A 21,260-nucleotide genomic window follows, 5' to 3' on the forward strand; every position below is an offset into this window, starting at 1 on the left:
ACTCCTACCCGAGAGTAGATCTAGAGGATTCACTGCCCACTGACCACACTCTTACCCGAGAGTAGATCTAGAGGATTCACTGCCCACTGACCACACTCCTACCCGAGAGTAGATCTAGAGGATTCACTGCCCACTGACCACACTCTAAGATTCTATATATCTAGTAAAAATGGCAATGGCTTCTGTGGTAACTTGATGGAGGAAAATCTCACAATAGCTACTTACTTATTTCCACATATCTGTTGGGTAGGTCACGGACATCCTGCTGTACCCGGTCTCGCACCACACAAACCTGGTAAAACAAACTAGGTGATCTTAGTCTCCTGTCCATACAATGCCGTCTACACACAATGTAATACAGTACAATACCATCAGTGTAATATACTACAGTTATATCATTGTTATACTCTACAACTATGTCAACGTAATACTCTACAATTATATCAATGTAATACACTACAATTATGTCAAAGTAATACACTACAATTATATCAATGTAATACAGTACAATTATATCAATGTAATACACTACAATTATATCAATGTAATACAGTACAATTATTTCAATGTAATACACTACAATTATGTCAAAGTAATACACTTCAATTATATCAATGTAATACAGTACAATTATATCAATGTAATACAGTACAATTATATCAATGTAATACAGTACAATTATATCAATGTAATACACTACAATTATGTCAAAGTAATACACTACAATTATATCAATGTAATACACTAAAATTATATCAATGTAATACAGTACAATTAGTTCAACGTAATACACTACAATTATATCAATGTAATACACTAAAATTATATCAATGTAATACAGTACAATTATATCAATGTAATACACTAAAATTATGCCAAAGTAATACACTACAATTATATCAATGTAATACACTAAAATTAGTTCAACATAATACAATACAATTAGTTCAACGTAATACACTACAATACTATCAATCATCATATAGCGGACTGTTACCCTGGTTTCTGATTTCTCATAAACAAACTAAACACTTAGAAGAATTCACTTTCATAGTTTTCCATACAATTGAACTTGATATTGAATAGGCTAAAACTTCATGTATAAAACAAACATTCCATATATATAATATCTGTATTTTGTTCTCAATTCCTATTTCTCCAGACTTGCCTTGACTGAATCGGCCCAGGCGATCAAAAATGTACGACTGTCTTTCCAACAGATGCTGCATCTGTATAGGTCCGCTCGCTGACTGTCAAACATAGCATGTTAACATCTATATATAGGTCCGCTCACTGTCAAACATAGCATGTTAACATCTATATATAGGTCTGCTCACTGTCAAACATAGCATGTTAACATCTATATATAGGTCTGCTCACTGTCAAACATAGCATGTTAACATCTATATATAGGTCTGCTCACTGTCAAACATAGCATGTTAACATCTATATATAGGTCTGCTCACTGTCAAACATAGCATGTTAACATCTATATATAGGTCTGCTCACTGTCAAACATAGCATGTTAACATCTATATATAGGTCTGCTCACTGTCAAACATAGCATGTTAACATCTATATATAGGTCTGCTCACTGTCAAACATAGCATGTTAACATCTATATATAGGTCTGCTCACTGTCAAACATAGCATGTTAACATCTATATATAGGTCTGCTCACTGTCAAACATAGCATGTTAACATCTATATATAGGTCTGCTCACTGTCAAACATAGCATGTTAACATCTATATATAGGTCTGCTCACTGTCAAACATAGCATGTTAACATCTATATATAGGTCTGCTCACTGTCAAACATAGCATGTTAACATCTATATATAGGTCTGCTGACTGTCAAACATAGCATGTTAACATCTATATATAGGTCTGCTGACTGTCAAACATAGCATGTTAACATCTATATATAGGTCTGCTGACTGTCAAACATAGCATGTTAACATCTATATATAGGTCTGCTGACTGTCAAACATAGCATGTTAGCATCTATATATAGGTCTGCTGACTGTCAAACATAGCATGTTAACATCTATATATGACTTCTGTATAACGGGAAACTTTCACCGTAGTTTAACTTTCGCCTTCCGGTCTGTGGGTGAATTTAACATGATAGCGAAAGTTTTAAAAACTTGAAAATGTCTAGATCTGTAAGACATAAATGCCCCCGCTCATGGATGGGATGGGACGGGACGGGACGGGACATGATGGTAAGGACATGGGCAACACTATATGCCCGCCCCCCCCCCCCCCCCCCCATTTAAGGCAGGGACATAAAAATATGAATACAACGGCACATGTTTACAGGTTTGTTCCGTTAAATCAATTTTGCAACATAAGAAAGACTTTTTTTAATTTCACGTATTGTGCTTTGGTTGACGAGAGACCCTTATGTATTGGTGAATTTTCTTGTGTCATCGGCTACACCATTTTCAATGGCATACTTAGCCATTTTCGCCCGATCCTCCGGACTTTAATTATTATAGTTCCCTCGTTTTCTTTGTTCACCACCTCACCCACACACTGTTTTGTGAAGATCCTCATTTGCCTTTTTGAATGCAGGATTGTCTGTTGTAGGAGGAGGTGGCGATGGCGAGTGTCCAACATTTGTTTTTGACTCCCCACCGGCACGGGCATACCCATGTTTCAAGTTGGAGTTCTTACATGAAATAGTATAGGAAGACTTGGGAACCATGAAATAGTATAGGAGGAACTCAGGAAACCATGAAATAGCATAGGAGGACTTGGGAACCATGAAATAGTATAGGAGGAACTCGGGAAACAGTGAAATAGTATAGGAGGACTTGGGAACCATGAAATAGTATAGGAGGAACTCAGGAAACAGTGAAATAGTATAGGATGAACTCGGGAAACAGTGAAATAGTATAGGAGGAACTCGGGGAAACTGTGAAATAGTATAGGATGAACTCGGGAAACTGTGAAATAGTATAGGAGGAACTCGGGAAACCGTGAAATAGTATAGGAAGAACTCAGGAAACTGTGAAACAGTATAGGAGGAACTCGGGAAACTGTGAAATAGTATAGGAGGAACTTTGGAATCTGTGAAATAATATAGGAGGAACTGGGGAAACTGAGAAATAGTATAGGAGGAACTCAAAGAACTGTGAAATAGTATAGGAGGAACTCAAAGAACTGTGAAATAGTATAGGAGGAACTCAAAGAACTGTGAAATAGTATAGGAGGAACTTGGGAAACTGTGAAATAGTATAGGAGGAACTTGAAGAACTGTGAAATAGTATAGAAGGAACTTGGGAAACCATGAAATAGTATAGGAGGAACTATGGAAACCATGAAATAGTATAGGAGGAACTATGGAAACCATGAAATAGTATAGGAGGAACTATGGAAACCATAAAATAGTATAGGAGGAACTCGAGAAACTGTGAAATAGTATAGGAGGAACTCGGGGAAACTGCGAAATAGTTTAGGAGGAACTCGGGAAACATTGAAATAGTTTAGGAGGAACTCAGGAACACATATTTCCCAGAGGAATGGTCAGCACAATATTAGGATATTGGTCTTACCTATGGCCTTTAGGGATGAAGGTGATCCTTGATCGAGAGTTCATGTCATAGACTTTAACCCCCTGAAATGAACAGAAAAAAGAAAGTGTCAAATAATGCAAGAAAACTTATATTAGACTCTTTTTACTGAAATTCATCAAATAAACAAATAAATTTGTCAATAGAAATATTCCTATATATGGATATGCAGATATGATATCTTTGGATTATAAAGTTAATGAAACAAAGACTATTGTAGGAATAGTTTTGATAATCTTTTTCTAAACAAAAACTTTGATATTTGTTTTAATCCCTAGTAACATTTTAGAGGAAAATTTCTAAATTATTTAAGCTAAATACTATAAATCAACAAGCAAAGGTAGTGTGCTGCAGGAGGCACAGTTCCAGACGTTTGTATAGATGGCCCATAGGGAACTAGCAAAATGGTCTTTATCTGTACACTGCTAATGGAGCAAGCAAAAGCAGCTTCAATCAGTCTATAATTTATTCTTATGAATTCATAATAAATTTGTTTTAATAAACGTCAAGTTTACCATGTCATTGGCCCAGGCGATGAAGCTGCCTTTCCACTTGATTTCCCGTATTGGCCCCTCACCCTGGTGTAACATTGTCGTTTTATGTCGACTCAGGAACCCCTTCTCGTTCAGCACCAACTGTGGATACAAATGTCATTACAAGTAGAAAAATGTGACTGCCTCCCTTACTGACACCAAAACCAGTAACAAGTGCTTGTTTATTTTGCTTAATATATATTTTCGGAAACACATTTTTCCTTTTCATTTTTCAATATACTAGCAAATTTACAAAACAAATTTAAAGTCCAATAATTCATTTTTTAATATTTAAGGAAATGTATCTCTTTTGAAATGGAGATACAAAGTAAGGCAGCATATACTCTTAACATTAGGGATCAGGCCAACACTAACAATAGCCTTTAGGTGGAGAAGGTGGTACCTTGTCGTCTCCAGTGACAAACTGTCGCCCACTGCCCTGTTTGTAGAAGTTAGGATCCATTGCCACAGCCTTTACGGGTCGGTCAAAGTTCAAACTCTGGTTGTTTTCTGTAGTGTACAGTCCAGTGATCATCACCTGTAGCAAACAAATATGTCAGGAATCATTCATTAATTGCAATTTATTTCGCTGTAACAAACCAATACATATAATTACCTATTTTACTAGTAACAAACCAAAGTCTAGTTAAAATCTTGTTTCTGTAGGCTTTATTTGTGTTTTCCTTATAATTAGACCCTCCTGAGAGGAGAGCTGTTAGTGAAAATCAACAGTAATTTTCATAGTACTTTTTCAGTTGAGTTGAGAACATCTTCAAAATGGTAATAATCTCTGTTACTGAGATACAGGGATTTAGGGAGTTCTTAGAATGTCGGTGAGTCCCACACAGGAAATGGACGAGTCCAAGACTCAGATATTTGTGTCCTAGAATCCTGCTCAATCAAGACAGGCATCACCGGAAAGTCTACATTTCAAAACCATTCCTTTTGAGTATAAGTTACAGATCTGTGAGTGTTCATCTCTAGTGCACATCTCAATATTTTTGAAGTTCTTAAATAATTACAGAAAAGATAATCCTCTAATTATCTTCTTACAAAATGTCATCAGTTGTTGCAAATATCAGAGCATATCGCAACTAAACCTTAGTTCTGATAAACAAGTGTTGTTGTATTTACTTTATGTACCAAGCTCACTGCTAAAACATGCACCCTGGTACAAATGTGTGACAGATACTCACCCTACCATCATCGGAACAGCTGGCAATAAAGTCACCATTATCATCTAAACTGATCTGGTTCACTGTAGTGGAGTGCTATAATACAAAAAGTAATGATAACTTGTATTATAGTCCGATAAATGTGATGTCTCTGGAACACAATGTAATTAAGAAGATTTGTGTTTTGTAAGTAGGGAGCTGGGGAGATAGGATTTTAAGGGATATTCTTTTGCAGCGTCACAGTCTAACGTCTTTTCTATAACAATTATCAATTTGTTACTATATTTATAGGGAAAAGAACAACACTTTACTGTAGATGTTGATATAGTCCAGTATGTCTATATCATATCCCTGTGTTAAATTGTCACCTCTTTACTGTAGATGTTGATATAGTCCAGTGTGTATATCATATCCCTGTGTTACACTGTCACCTCTTTACTGTAGATGTTGATATAGTCCAGTATGTATATCATATCCCTGTGTTACACTGTCACCTCTTTACTGTAGATGTTGATATAGTCCAGTATGTATATCATATCCCTGTGTTACACTGTCACCTCTTTACTGTAGATGTTGATATAGTCCAGTATGTATATCATATCCCTGTGTTACACTGTCACCTCTTTACTGTAGATGTTGATATAGTCCAGTATGTATATCATATCCCTGTGTTACACTGTCACCTCTTTACTGTAGATGTTGATATAGTCCAGTATGTATATCATATCCCTGTGTTACACTGTCACCTCTTTACTGTAGATGTTGATATAGTCCAGTATGTATATCATATCCCTGTGTTACACTGTCACCTCTTTACTGTAGATGTTGATATAGTCCAGTATGTATATCATATCCCTGTGTTACACTGTCACCTCTTTACTGTAGATGTTGATATAGTCCAGTATGTATATCATATCCCTGTGTTACACTGTCACCTCTTTACTGTAGATGTTGATATAGTCCAGTATGTATATCATATCCCTGTGTTACACTGTCACCTCTTTACTGTAGATGTTGATATAGTCCAGTATGTATATCATATCCCTGTGTTACACTGTCACCTCTTTACTGTAGATGTTGATATAGTCCAGTATGTATATCATATCCCTGTGTTACACTGTCACCTCTTTACTGTAGATGTTGATATAGTCCAGTATGTATATCATATCCCTGTGTTACACTGTCACCTCTTTACTGTAGATGTTGATATAGTCCAGTATGTATATCATATCCCTGTGTTACACTGTCACCTCTTTACTGTAGATGTTGATATAGTCCAGTATGTATATCATATCCCTGTGTTACACTGTCACCTCTTTACTGTAGATGTTGATATAGTCCAGTATGTATATCATATCCCTGTGTTACACTGTCACCTCTTTACTGTAGATGTTGATATAGTCCAGTATGTATATCATATCCCTGTGTTACACTGTCACCTCTTTACTGTAGATGTTGATATAGTCCAGTATGTATATCATATCCCTGTGTTACACTGTCACCTCTTTACTGTAGATGTTGATATAGTCCAGTATGTATATCATATCCCTGTGTTACACTGTCACCTCTTTACTGTAGATGTTGATATAGTCCAGTATGTATATCATATCCCTGTGTTACACTGTCACCTCTTTACTGTAGATGTTGATATAGTCCAGTATGTATATCATATCCCTGTGTTACACTGTCACCTCTTTACTGTAGATGTTGATATAGTCCAGTATGTATATCATATCCCTGTGTTACACTGTCACCTCTTTACTGTAGATGTTGATATAGTCCAGTATGTATATCATATCCCTGTGTTACACTGTCACCTCTTTACTGTAGATGTTGATATAGTCCAGTATGTATATCATATCCCTGTGTTACACTGTCACCTCTTTACTGTAGATGTTGATATAGTCCAGTATGTATATCATATCCCTGTGTTACACTGTCACCTCTTTACTGTAGATGTTGATATAGTCCAGTATGTATATCATATCCCTGTGTTACACTGTCACCTCTTTACTGTAGATGTTGATATAGTCCAGTATGTATATCATATCCCTGTGTTACACTGTCACCTCTTTACTGTAGATGTTGATATAGTCCAGTATGTATATCATATCCCTGTGTTACACTGTCACCTCTTTACTGTAGATGTTGATATAGTCCAGTATGTATATCATATCCCTGTGTTACACTGTCACCTCTTTACTGTAGATGTTGATATAGTCCAGTATGTATATCATATCCCTGTGTTACACTGTCACCTCTTTACTGTAGATGTTGATATAGTCCAGTATGTATATCATATCCCTGTGTTACACTGTCACCTCTTTACTGTAGATGTTGATATAGTCCAGTATGTATATCATATCCCTGTGTTACACTGTCACCTCTTTACTGTAGATGTTGATATAGTCCAGTATGTATATCATATCCCTGTGTTACACTGTCACCTCTTTACTGTAGATGTTGATATAGTCCAGTATGTATATCATATCCCTGTGTTACACTGTCACCTCTTTACTGTAGATGTTGATATAGTCCAGTATGTATATCATATCCCTGTGTTACACTGTCACCTCTTTACTGTAGATGTTGATATAGTCCAGTATGTATATCATATCCCTGTGTTACACTGTCACCTCTTTACTGTAGATGTTGATATAGTCCAGTATGTATATCATATCCCTGTGTTACACTGTCACCTCTTTACTGTAGATGTTGATATAGTCCAGTATGTATATCATATCCCTGTGTTACACTGTCACCTCTTTACTGTAGATGTTGATATAGTCCAGTATGTATATCATATCCCTGTGTTACACTGTCACCTCTTTACTGTAGATGTTGATATAGTCCAGTATGTATATCATATCCCTGTGTTACATTGTCACCTCTTTACTGTAGATGTTGATATAGTCCAGTATGTATATCATATCCCTGTGTTACACTGTCACCTCTTTACTGTTGATGTTGATATAGTACAGTATGTACATATATGTTTATCATAATATCCCTGTGTTACACTTACCGCTGCCACCTCTTTACTGTTGATGTTGAATCCGATATAGTCCAGTATGTATATCATACCCCAGTGGGTTCCCACTGCCAGGAACTGTAACAGAGTCCAAAAATATTAACAATGTCAAAATTGTACGCTTAAAAGTATGTAAGTACTAGAAAATATTTTTGAACTTACATATGAATAGTGTATCCAAAGAAATGGAGCTAAGTCCAAAGTTTATCCATCAATGACAGCGAAGCAGTGACCTAGATTTGATGTAGATTAGATATCTCACAAATAATCTTTAAAGTGGACTAGAATACAGCTACAGCAGAATATCAGTGTTTGACTCATAAGAACCTTTTACAAGATTTAAACATATGATGCCTGTGACCTTGAATGTCGAACAAGAACATAAGGTTGAACAGAGTTTATAGTCTTCCAACCCAGCATGCTTCTGGCAGAATATTATTACCCTGGACCTTTTGGTTATACAGAACAAGTCATTTAAAGATTTTAAACATATATTGACCACTATGACCTTGCATATGGGCGAAGGTCATTCATTTGAAAAAACCTGGTAGTCCTTAATCCCAGCATGTTAATGGCCAAATATCATCATTCTTATCCTTTTGCTTATTGAGAAGAGGTCGTTTAAAGGTTTTAAACATATTTGACACCTGTGACCTTTAATATATGTCGTAGTCCTTCATCCTAGCATGCTACTGGCATCCTAGGACTTTTGGTTATTGAAAAGATGTTGTTCAAAGGTTTTAAACATATTTGACCATTGTGACCTTGAATAATTGTCAAGGTCACTCATTTTAACAAATTTGGTAGTCCTTCATCCTAGCTTACTACTGGCCAAACAGCATCATCCTAGGACTTTTGGTTATTGAAAAGATGTTGTTCAAAGGTTTTAAACATATTTGACAATTGTGACCTTGAATAATTGTCAAGGTCATTCATTTTAACAAATTTGGTAGCGCTTCATCCCAGCATGCTACAAGCCAAAAAGTATTACCCTCAGCCTCTGGGTTATTGAGAAGTAGTTTTAAAGGTTTTAAACATGTTTGAACCCTGTGACCTTGAAAATAGATGAAGGTCATCCGTTTGAACAAACTTGGTAGCCCTTCATCCCAGCATGCTAAAGGCCAAATATCATCACCCTAGGCCTCTTTGTTATTCAGAAGAAGTCGTTCAAAGATTTTAACATATTTGACCCCGGTGACCTTGGATATGAGCGAAGTTCATTCATTAGAACATATTTGGTAGCCCTTCATCCCTGCATCTAACTGGCAAAATATCATAACCCTAGGTTTCTTGGTAGTTCAGAAAAAGTTGTTTAAAGGTTTTAAACATATCTGACCCCTACAACCTTGAAAATGGGCGAAGGTGATTTGTTTAAACAAATTTGGTAGCCCTTCGTCCAAGCATGATACTGGCCAAATATCATCACCCTTAGCCTTTTAGTTACTGAGAAGAAGTTGTTGAAAGGTATTTAACATATTTGACCCCTGTGACTTTGAAAATGGATGAAGGTCATTCATTTGAACAAACTTGATAGCTCTTGATTTCAGGATGCTACTGGCCAAATATCATCATCAAAGGCTGTTTGGTTATTGAGAAGAAGTTGTTTTAAAGGTTTTAAACATATTTGACCCCTGTGACCTTGGAAATGGGAGAAGGTCATTTGTTTGAACAAACTTGGTAGCCCTTTATCCCAGCATGTGACTGGCCAAATATCATCACCCTAGGCCTCTTGGTTCGTCAGATGAAGTTGTTCAAAGATTTTAACATATTTGACCCCTGTGACCTTGAAAATGGGTGAAGGTCATTCATTTAAACAAACTAGATAGACCTTGATTCCAGGATGCTACTGGCCAAATATCATCATCCTAGGCCTTTTGGTTACTGAAAAGAAGTTGTTTAAGTAAAAAGTTGACGCCGGACAAACAGACGATGGACGCCGCACCATGGCATAAGCTCACTTGCCCTTTGGGCAGGTGAGCTAAAAACAGTCAGCAGCAGTTATCTCCCTTAAGTAAATGGTTTTACATTAATGCCTCACAATGTACATGTTAACTGCATAAGATAGAAAATCATAGCAGAGTAATATAGTTAATTAATGGACTCTATTAAGTTTTTTCCTGTAATGTGCATGACAAAATATTAAGTAGCAAATCATTATTCTGATCAGAAAATTCCTATCATGTTGCAAACATAATTACAAATGTACTACCAATTTTTACGACAGGCTATAGATCATTCACGTAGATAAGACTCACCTTAGAATCAACAGCCATACAACTAGCGCAGTCCTTGCTGAGGATGGTATTGAGATCATTGCCCAGTCTCTCATACTTAAGTTTGGGTTCCACTTCCTGAAACAACATTGAAACAAGAGGCCCAGGGGCCTTAATAGCTCACCTGGTATTTTATTTTTCAATTTAAAACCTGCTGAGTACCATTCAAGTTTATCAAAGGAGTACAAGTAACAAAGTTGCATCTTCCATTTATAAATATTCAATTCCCTTTGCCCAAAGATTCTCTAAAACAAGTTTGGTTAGGTTAAAATCCCTTCAACGGTACAGAAGGAGAAGGATCTTTAATGTTTTCCTCTATTTCCCCTAATGGGCCCCACTAATCTGCCCCAAAGAAGGGGAATCCACACACCTCAGTTTAAACAAAATTGATTCTTTTCTCCCTAAGCATGCTTCAGACTGCATTTGGTTTAAATCCCTTCACTTGTATAGTAGGAGAAAAAAAATCCTCTATTTCCCCTATTGGGCCCCGCTCCTATGCCGCCAGAAGGCCCACACCCTCCGTTTATACAAACTTGAGTCTCCTTTGTCCAAAGATGCTCTAGGACAAATTTGGTCAAAATCCTTCAATTGGTTGAGGAGAAGATTTTTAAAGATTTACCTATTTTCCCCTATTTGGCCCCGTCCCTCTGCCCCCAGGGGGACCATACCCTCCGTTCATACAAAACTGAGAACCCTTTGGCCAATGATGCTCCAGACCAAATTTGGTCAAAATCCCTTCATCGGTACAAAAGGAGAAGGATATTTGATGTTTTCCTCTATTTCCCCTAATGGGCCCCACCCATCTGCCCTTAGAAGGAGGCCCACACACCTCAGTTTATACAAAATTGATTCTTTTGTCCCTAATCATGCTTCAGACTGCATTTGGTTAAAATCCCTTCACTTGTATAGCAGGAGAAAAAAAATCCTCTATTTCCCCTATTGGGCCCCGCCCCTCCGCCCCCAGAGGGGCCACACCCTCCGTTTATACAAACTTGAGTCTTCTTTGTCCAAAGATGCTCTAGGACAAATTTGGTCAAAATCCTTCAATTGGTTGAGAAGAAGAACATTTTTAAAGATTTACCTTTTTTCCCCTTATTTAGCCCCGCCCCTCTGCCCCGAGGGGGGGCTATACCGTCCGTTTATACAAAACTGAGAACCCTTTGGCCAATGATGCTCCTGACCAAGCTTCAGACTGCATTTGGTTTAAATCCCTTCACTTGTATAGTAGGAGAGAAAAAATCCTCTACTTCCCCTATTTGGCCCCGCCCCTCTGCCCCCAAAGAGGCCACACCCTCCGTTTATACAAACTTGAGTCTCCTTTGTCCAAAGATGCTCTAGGACAAATTTGGTCAAAATCCTTCTATTGGTTGAGAAGAAGAAGATTTTTAAAGATTTACCTATTTTCCCCCTATTTGGCCCCGCCCCTCTGCCCCCAGGGGGGTTATACCCTCCGTTTATACAAAACTGAGAACCCTTTGGCCAATGATGCTCCTGACCAAATTTGGTCAAAATCCTCTGAGCCATTCAGGACAAGTAGCATTTTAAAGGAAAAAGTTGACGGACGCCGGACGCCGGACGCTGCACCATGGGATAAGCTCACTTGGCCCTTCGGGCCAGGTGAGCTAACAAGACATTATACTGTTGAGAAGATATCCAGCGCCAGTATTAAAGATGACACACGCCGGATGTCATTACCAACACAGCTTTATCCAAAAAGGCACATGGTATAACAACAGGAGGCCAATGGGCCTTAACGGTCACCTGAGTCCTACAGTATTTATTTTTTTTGTTGAAATAAGTACCAATTTGAGTAAAAAATTGTTACGTATAATGTTAACTTAAGTTTGTCAGGACCATGAGCTGATCATTCCTAGACCGATTTTCAGTTAGATCGACCTATTAGAACTTGTTTTTAAGTTTGAAATAGGTATTTTCAAAATAGCGGACATGGCAGCCAAATTGTATTTCTGATCGACCCGAAACATAACAACACTTTGTCAGGACCATAAGTCGATCATTCCTACCAAGTTTCAGTTCAATCGGCCCAGCAGAACTTGACCTTAAGTTTGAAATAGTTTTTCAGAATGGCGGCCGTGGCAGCCATATTGGATTTTTGATTGACCCAAAAAATAACAACACTTTGTCAGGACCATGAGTCGATCATTCCTACAAAGTTTTAGTTCAATCAGCTCAGCAGAACTTGACTTTATAAGTTTGAAATAGTTTTTCAAAATGGCGGCTGTGGCAGCCATATTGGGTTTCTGATCGACCCGAAAAATAACAACACTTTGTCAGGACCATGAGTCCATCATTCCTACCAACTTTCAGTTCAATCGGCCTAGCAGAACTTGACTTTAAGTTTGAAATAGTTTTTCAAAATGGCGGTGGTGGTTGTGGCCATATTGGATTTCTGATCGACCCGAAAAATAACAACGCTTGGTCAGGGAGATGTCAGTAACCTTCCCATGAAATATTAATGAAATCTCTTTGCGAGTATTTCAGTTTAAGTTGAAAATGTAAAATGTTAACGGATGAAGACGGACGAAGACGGATAGCAATAGGTCACTTGAGCTAAAGCTCAGGTGACCTAAAAACAAGTACACAAAGAGTTCCGACCAAGGGGAGTTACTCTTACTGTAAGGTAGCGCACTACCAATGAGCCAAGCAATCGCACAAGTCAATACTGCCATATATATTATATGGTGGCGCAGATTGATTATACCTTTATTTTGTATGTTGTGTATAACTAGATAGATCAACTCAGTTTATACCATAGCTGAAGTGCCCAGATGATTTTACCACAGTAAAGTTACCAGCCCAGCCCATCTACTGCAGTATTACATTGCTATAAAAGTTTAAGATTAAATAACATACTTCTTCAGATGATTCTCCTTCACTGCCATCTTTATCTTCCTCCTATGAAAGAAAGAAATAAACATACTAATTACTACTGTTTTGTTTTAACAAATCATTTTGTCTTAATATTGGATCAGACTTAGCTGATCGGAATTATGATTTAGTCAATTTTAATTTAACAGCTATATATATATATATATATATATATATGTGCTTACAAAAAAAAGGCCCCAATGATATAACACTTTAAAAATCTGATATAATTTCATAACTATGCTAGGTGTATGTGATTTATGTCTACCACAGACAGATATGTTCTAGATAAATAATCTGAACAGCAAACACCTTGGCTGACAATGAAAACTTGAAATAGATACATCAATACAATTCTCTGAGAAAATGAAACAAACATTTAACATTTTAAGACAAAAAGTTTGGGATTTTCAACTGATATGGAACACAGCAGAAAAAGATACCAAAACATATGAAACCATGAACATCCATAGAAGAAGCTGCATGGCAGAGATTTATTGTTCCCGTTCAGAGGTCGCAGCGGAAACTGTACAAGGACAATATACAACATATTTACAGAGTGTAGACCTGAAGTAGACAACCAGGGGAGAAAAGACCCAGCAGAGCCAGTTTATAATTGATGCTCAATCTTTAAATAATTACCATAAAATCAAGAATGAAACTCATTGGCATAATCAAATTTTACTTAAATTTCAAACAGTGCATTCGACAAATGAAATGTAGGAAATGTATGGCAGATTTTAATTGTACATATATAATTAAAGTGGGCTTAAGCTTTAGCTCAGTGGTAGAGCATCGGACTAGTAATGTCGGGATCACGTGTACTGGTTCGATCCAGAAGCGCACCACTTTCTTTCCTGTTACAAATGTAAAGGCAGCTTTAAAAAGAATGTGCAGGTGTATTCCTATAACATAAAAGGCACTGCTGGTCAATATTATTTTTATTGGATAATTTGATTGTGCAGATTTATCAAAATTATCTTCCCATGTTTATTAACCTCTAACATTGTTAAAGTAGGTAGCCATGGACATGGCTAGCTGCTGAAACTGCAGATATCATATTGTACTGGATATTTAGGACTCCAACATTTTATGGGACATGCGGTAGATTCTGTACTTTTTTTTATAAAAACAAATCTTAAACTATAAAATCAGTGTAGTAGAGTGGTTTAATTCTGATTTTAACAAGAGGCCCAAGAGGGCCTGTATCGCTCACCTGAATATTTAAGCAGTCATAGCAAAATATTCTCATTAAATATTATATTGCACTAAAACTATTTCCCTCGCAAACTTTGTTGGCTCCATCTGTTGAAACTACCAGCAAAATATTATTATAAGATTCTATGCTTTTTTATTCTTCTTCAGAAGTTGCTTGACATACTTTTCCGTGTGATCTTGTAAGTAGGTCAATGTCATTTTCCTTCTCAAATTGGTTAGCTCTATTCCAAAAAGCTACCAGCCAAATCTTATGATTCCATTCCTTTTAGTTCTCAAGAACAAATCCATTAAAATGTTGTTGACCTCTGTGACCTCTAAAGTAGGTTGAGGTCATTTTCATTTGCAAACTTTGGTGAGCTCTATCCCGGGAAGTCACCAGCCAAATATTATAATTTTATGCCTTTTAATTCTTCAGAAGAAGCTGTTTGAACTGTTTGACATATTTGAACGCTGTGACCTTGAAAGTAGGTCAAGGTCATTTTCATTCGCAAACTTTGTTTGGCTCTTTCCCAGGAAGCCACCTGCCAAATATTAAGATTTTATAACTACCAGTTCTTCAGAAGAAGTCGTTTAAAGTGTTTGACATATCTGCCTCATGTGACCTTAAAAGAAGGTCAAGGTCATTTTCATTCTCAAACTTTGTTCGGCTCTTTCCTAGGAAGCTACAAGCCAAATATAGAGATTATATACCTTTCAGTTCTTCAGAAGAAGTCGTTTGAAGTGTCTGACACATTTGACTCCTGTGACCTTGAAAGAAGGTCAAGGTCATTTTCATTCTCAAACTTTGTCGGGCTCTATCCAAGGAAGCCATCAATCAAAAATAAAGATTCTATACCTTTCAGTTCTTCAGAAGAAGTCATTTGAAGCTTTTGACATATATGACCCCTGTGACCTTGAAAGTAGGTCAAACTAGTTTTCATTCTCAAACTTTGTTGGGCTCTATCCCAGGAAGCCACCAGCCAAATATAAAGATTATATACCTTTCAGTTCTTCAGAAGAAGTCGTTTGAAGTGTTTGACACATTTGACCCCTGTGACCTTGAAAGAAGGTCAAGGTAATTTTCATTCTCAAACTTTGTTGGGCTCCATCCAAGGAAGCCATCAGCCAAATATGAAGATTCTATACCTTTTAATTCTTCAGAAGAAGTCGTTTGAAGTTTTTGACATATTTGACCCCTGTGACCTTGAAAGTAGGTCAAACTAATTTTCATTCTCAAACTTTGTTGGTCTCTATCCCAGGAAGCCACCAGCCAAATATAAAGATTCTATACCTTTCAGTTCTTCAGAAGAAGTCGTTTGAAGTGTTTGACACATTTGACCCCTGTGACCTTGAAAGTAGGTCAAGGTCATTTTCATTCTCAAACTTTGTTGGGCTCTATCCCAGGAAGCCATCAGCCAAATATGAAGATTCTATACCTTTTAGTTCTTTAGAAGAAGTCGTTTGAAGTTTTTGACATATTTGACCCCTGTGACCTTGAAAACAGGTCAAGGTCATTTTCGTTCTCAAACTTTGTAGGGCTCCTACCAACGAAGCTTTCAGCCAAATATCATGACTCTAGGCCTGTCCGTTCTTCAGAAGAAGTTGTTTAAAGGAAAAGTTGACAGACGAGGACGGACGGACGACGGACGCTGCGCCACGGCATAAGCTCACTTGGCACTTCGTGCCAGGTGAGCTAATAAAAAGATATGAAACATTGATGTTGTGTTGTTTTATATCTATATCTATACATTTGTGCATATATATATACCTAGGTAAGTATAGAAGACCTACAGTATACATGTACTTTACCTGTAACATGCCCTGAGGCAGGACCCAGACCAGGTGAGTATAAGCTCATGTAAATGTGAATGTATTGTAATGTGCTGTGCCGTTCTGTCCAGTTTGTTGGTCATGTGCACGTGTTTAAAACCTGTTTGTCTATTTATATAGATACTTCTGTTGGTCAGTTTGTAGGTGTGTCTATATTCAGTAATTTCATTGGTCCTGGGGGGTCACAGCTAGACATATAGTCAGGATATTTGCCACCAAACGTTTGGAGGAGAGCTGATCTATATATATTTACTGCATACTTCCCACCTCTCATAATGGAAAAGTGTGGGCAATAAATCACTTGCTACCACAGTCCACTGCACACATAATCCCCTTTCATGGCCAATCATGATTACATGACCGTGAAAGGGGGTGTGCCCAGTGGACTGTGGTTACAAATACTGTAAGAAAGGGGAGATAATCAATCAGTGAGTAACAATGAAGTCAATACAGTGGAAAGGATAAACTTAGTTGACACATTTTAAAATAAGAGGGAAAAATGAAGTTAAAAATGGTAATTTCATGATTGAAAATCACAAACAGATTTCCTTATCACGTAAGAGGATAAGCATTTCCTTGAAAAGTTTATAATCTTTAGGAGCTGTTCCTTTATACAAAATTGCACATTCAAATTTACCATTCATTGAAAGAACTGGAATTCCTTAGGGATTGTTAAACCCTTACATTGTATGCATGAAATGGTTTCAATATCCTGTACCTTTGCCACATCTTGAAAATTAAACTGAAAATGTAGTCAGCAATTCAACATTGATTCCTGTATTTTGTTCTAATTGTTGAACAGACACGTAATCCTTACCTTCCCTGACACTGGACCTGGATAGTAATCCAAAAACACTTGTATCCATTATGAAGGATACACCCAGACTGGGCTATTGAGAATCTTACCTGGTTATGATTAGTCCTCACTCACAAAGGTACATGTAAATTATCTGCAGTGTAGGGTAGGTAAAAAGATTGTTCAGGTGAACATTTTTTACTCAACTTTTCTGTTTTGTTTGAGTTGGGAAGCAGACAGTAAGCCAGTTATTGCATGATTTCTCGTCACTCGGGACTTATTACACCCTCGCTTCGCTCGGGTGTAATAAATCCCTTGTTACTCGGAAACCATGCAATAACCTTTACATGCTATAGAAATCCCAATACAGAACAAAGGTATGTGCAGATTTCTAGATATTTGATAGAGTGCTATGTTGTATTTTTAAAGGTGCATAACTAATTAAATGAATTCTATTTGATAAAAGTAGTATAATTGTGTATTTGATTAAATTGAAAGCATTTAATTGTTATTAGTTTATACTTTTATCTTTAGAATATTTATCAACATTGATTACCGGTAGTCCGAGGAAAGTGCTGGAGGGAATTAGAAATTAGAAGTCCCAGTTGTTAATGCCTCCATTCCATAAATGGGGTATGTGTATTTGTAAAATGTGTATTTTCTAATAACGTATCTTTTATTCGTGTGTTAAAGTATGTCTACTGTTTGTAAAAGTAACTGTGAATGTATTTATCATTTATAGCTCTTTTTGTATGAAATGTAATTACTAGACAAGTAATTCATTACATGTAATTCGTAAAGTTAAATTATGATGAACTATGATACATGTAGAGTTAATTCTATATAAGCTATTTAATAAATTATGTAAGGATATAAGATATGATAAAAGTAATTCTTTCAATATATCAGTAAAGATCAGTCTTTGTAGATTTGAAATGTATATCTCTGTATATGTATATGTAATATTTTTATCAGTATGTTTGTGTTATTTGTGTATATTTGTAGGGTGTCAATGCCAGCCTGACTATTCATGCTTGGTCATTATTTGTCATATGGATCGGAATAAAAGGAGAGAACCCCAAGACACGTTTCTTTGTTATACCTGGAAAATGAGCTGCTACATCAGCAACACACAAAACAATATTAAGACAAATTGTCCAAAATATCAACCGAGCAACTGTACCCAAATGTTGTCTATATCTCGTCGACGGATCTACGGGGGGAAATAATCACTGTACATAATCTAACTCCGTCATTAAAATTCCAATATATTGTTACTCTCTTCATATTTTATATCATTCCATTACCAGCATTATTTTATTGATTATAGCCTATGGCACATGTAACCATTTTATATCTATTTTTTATAAAAGAAGTGTCTTAGAGTCTTATCAAATTATCAATATATATACTATATAATTATGTAACTATTATATGAATTGAATTATTAGATCTAAGGGACCCCAAATTGGAGTAATAAGCCACAATGTGGCTTTATGGGTCATCCCAGGTAAAGGCCTAAATTAATCTAATCCAATCCAGTTTTAACACCTGACTGACTTCTAGTCTTATGGCACGAATAATTTGTATTATTTGCCTTTTACCTGAATAAATATTATTATTATTATCATCTAGGCTATATATATCTATATGTTGCAACTCCACAGATACCAAAATGGCTGCGAGAAAGTCATAGTTAAACATTTAAATGACAGGTTGATATGGATTTATATTATTTTTGTGTTACTAACTGATCTATATTTTGTCACAATCAGCATTATTATTCACTAAATTTGCACCTTATGTACATAAATGTGTTTTTCAATAATGTTGATGCTTACCGCCCTGGCCCCAAATGTTTGTAAAAGAGAACAGTTGTCCATGTTATCTATAGAAAAATATTTAGGTTAAACATTATGATAGGGTCGGAAAATAGAACATAATATTGAAATCATTTCACTGTTAAGCCTGGTGTTTGTTCCTTAGAATATAAGATAAAACGAAACCTCAACTGTTTCCTGGCTCGGTGTGGAAGTCGCCATTTTTGATTCGGTAGGGTCACATGATCTATTCGGGGGCGTGCAGTGAAATGTCATAACAAAGAAAACAATTGTACAAACTACATATTGTGAGATGTTTTAAAGGAGAATAATTAAAAGCAAACGATAAATTTATCTTGTTGAAGATAAAAGATTATTTTATAGCGAGAAGTCTGGATTACTACCATGAACTATTTTTTTACGCGGATGTTATTTACATGTTAACTAGGCGTAATAAATTGAGGTCCAAAGGGGGTAAACTACCGCCGAGGTTGAGCTGGTGCCCGTCGTCAAATAAATTTCTCTGATGTACCACCCCTATATATCATGTAGACCCTCCTTCTTCTATAACCTTAAAAGCCATAAATTTGTATGTTTTTAACGAAATTAAAAATACAAATACCTTTCTGCATGATTTGTTTTCCCCCGAATGGTAATATGACACCCTAAACTCCTTTCCTTTTTGGGAGTAGAATTTATTCGCCCGAACTATTTTATTTGCTGTAGGTCAAGGTAGACCTCTAGAAGGTAGGGCTGGCAAGCTAATATTTATATATGAAGACCGTGAGCATTCATTAACATAATTTATTATAAAAACCCATGTGCTCGAATACATTGATAATATAATATTCCTCGATCCGCTAATTTTGAAGACACATTGTATAAAATGATGTGAAATGATCATCTGGACAGCTGCAGTCTAGGAAAATCCTCATCGTGAAATATCAGGTAAGTAAATATGTAGGTCATATATGCTTATTTATTAATTTATTTTCTAATTAGCGATTTATACGACAAACTATTAACATAATTTATCAAATAAATGCGCAAGAATTATACCGTAAAAGATTGTCATTATTAGCATTTTCTGTGCCACTCTACACCAACGAGTGTTCGCTGTAGTCTTTGTTCTCTCATGAAATCGATACAGCGCTTCCATTATTTAAGCGCTGGGCTGCTGAAGCGGCGAAGAAGATGGATGCTGCGCGCGGAGTTCAGCATCCCTGCTGCAGCGCGCGAATCGGTTGTCAGACAAACTACAAATAAATCGTTGGAAGATGCACATGTAGATGTATATAAACGATTAAGGTCAGAGAATATATTTATGATATGGGCTGGAATATGAAATGATGTCCTATTATCATAATTTATAATTGCATAATGTGATATATTATTGAAAATTGCTATAATTTATTAAAATAATGCATACATGTAATGGAGTATGATTATAGCTTATAGATGTCATTAACATTACATAACCTTAAACTGAGGGAGTATTTTTGCAAGATTTGTAATTTTACTGGCAACTATAAAAAAAAAATCTCTAAATAACATGGTTTGTGATCATCAGTGCGAAACTGTATATTAACATTCATATCTTATTTTACAATTAAAAAAATATATATGCATAACAGTATTTTGTTATTTTACATGTAAAACATATTTCATGCATTTATGTAATTTTAAACATGATGTATATGAATATAATAAAACCTCAAAAATATCTTTTGGTTACAGTACTTTTCTTACGGAAAAATAAATTCTAAAAATTATTTTGTACGTTGAGGTTTTGTAAAATTTTACATGGATGATCAAGTTTTTAATTCTGCAGTAAATGTTCTTGTAACGATATTAACCTCTTGTAACGGATATTTTTTATGCATATTTAAAAAATAGTTAATTATTGTTTTTGTTTTTTTTGCTAAGTATTTTTTGTTTGTATATGAACAGCTTGATTTCCCTGTTACCATATTCTATTTATCAAGTCATGTTTTTTATATGATTAAAAATGAAAAATACTTATGAATTGCCAAATATGTTTTAAAACAGAAAATCTGACTGATGCAAACTTATATAAAAATGAAGGATAATTTATTTAGTAACTGAAATGTGATCATCAAATAATTATATTTTAATA

The 21,260-nt window shown here is 36.0% G+C and overlaps 2 protein-coding genes across 5 annotated transcripts in view; one reads left to right on the forward strand and one right to left on the reverse strand.

Moving 5' to 3' along the window:
- Positions 1–19,373, reverse strand: part of LOC110451082 (vacuolar protein sorting-associated protein 41 homolog) — a 32,559-nt gene extending 13,186 nt beyond the window's left edge. The window contains exons 1-10 of one of the 3 annotated variants that reach the window (XM_021498949.1): positions 19,310–19,373; positions 13,466–13,507; positions 10,574–10,669; positions 8,313–8,396; positions 5,309–5,383; positions 4,516–4,650; positions 4,095–4,214; positions 3,562–3,623; positions 1,169–1,250; positions 226–292 (exon numbers count right to left, since the gene is read on the reverse strand). In XM_021498949.1, the coding sequence (XP_021354624.1) occupies positions 226–292; positions 1,169–1,250; positions 3,562–3,623; positions 4,095–4,214; positions 4,516–4,650; positions 5,309–5,383; positions 8,313–8,396; positions 10,574–10,669; positions 13,466–13,507; positions 19,310–19,345 (799 nt within the window). In that variant the 5' untranslated portion in view covers positions 19,346–19,373. Of the gene's footprint in view, positions 1–225; positions 293–1,168; positions 1,251–3,561; positions 3,624–4,094; positions 4,215–4,515; positions 4,651–5,308; positions 5,384–8,312; positions 8,397–10,573; positions 10,670–13,465; positions 13,508–19,144; positions 19,247–19,309 lie in introns of those variants that run through there. The other 2 variants (XM_021498957.1, XM_021498941.1) reach the window with 2 other exon arrangements.
- Positions 19,374–19,862: 489 nt separating this feature from the next.
- Positions 19,863–21,260, forward strand: part of LOC110451104 (POU domain, class 6, transcription factor 1-like) — a 72,183-nt gene continuing 70,785 nt past the window's right edge. For both annotated transcript variants that reach the window (XM_021498965.1, XM_021498980.1), the window contains exon 1: positions 19,863–20,071. The gene's annotated coding sequence lies outside the window, so the exon portion shown is untranslated. The remainder of the gene's footprint in view (positions 20,072–21,260) is intronic.

This window comes from Mizuhopecten yessoensis, unplaced genomic scaffold (assembly GCF_002113885.1).
Source record: "Mizuhopecten yessoensis strain PY_sf001 unplaced genomic scaffold, ASM211388v2 scaffold617, whole genome shotgun sequence".
In the NCBI taxonomy this organism is placed as follows: domain Eukaryota; kingdom Metazoa; phylum Mollusca; class Bivalvia; order Pectinida; family Pectinidae; genus Mizuhopecten; species Mizuhopecten yessoensis.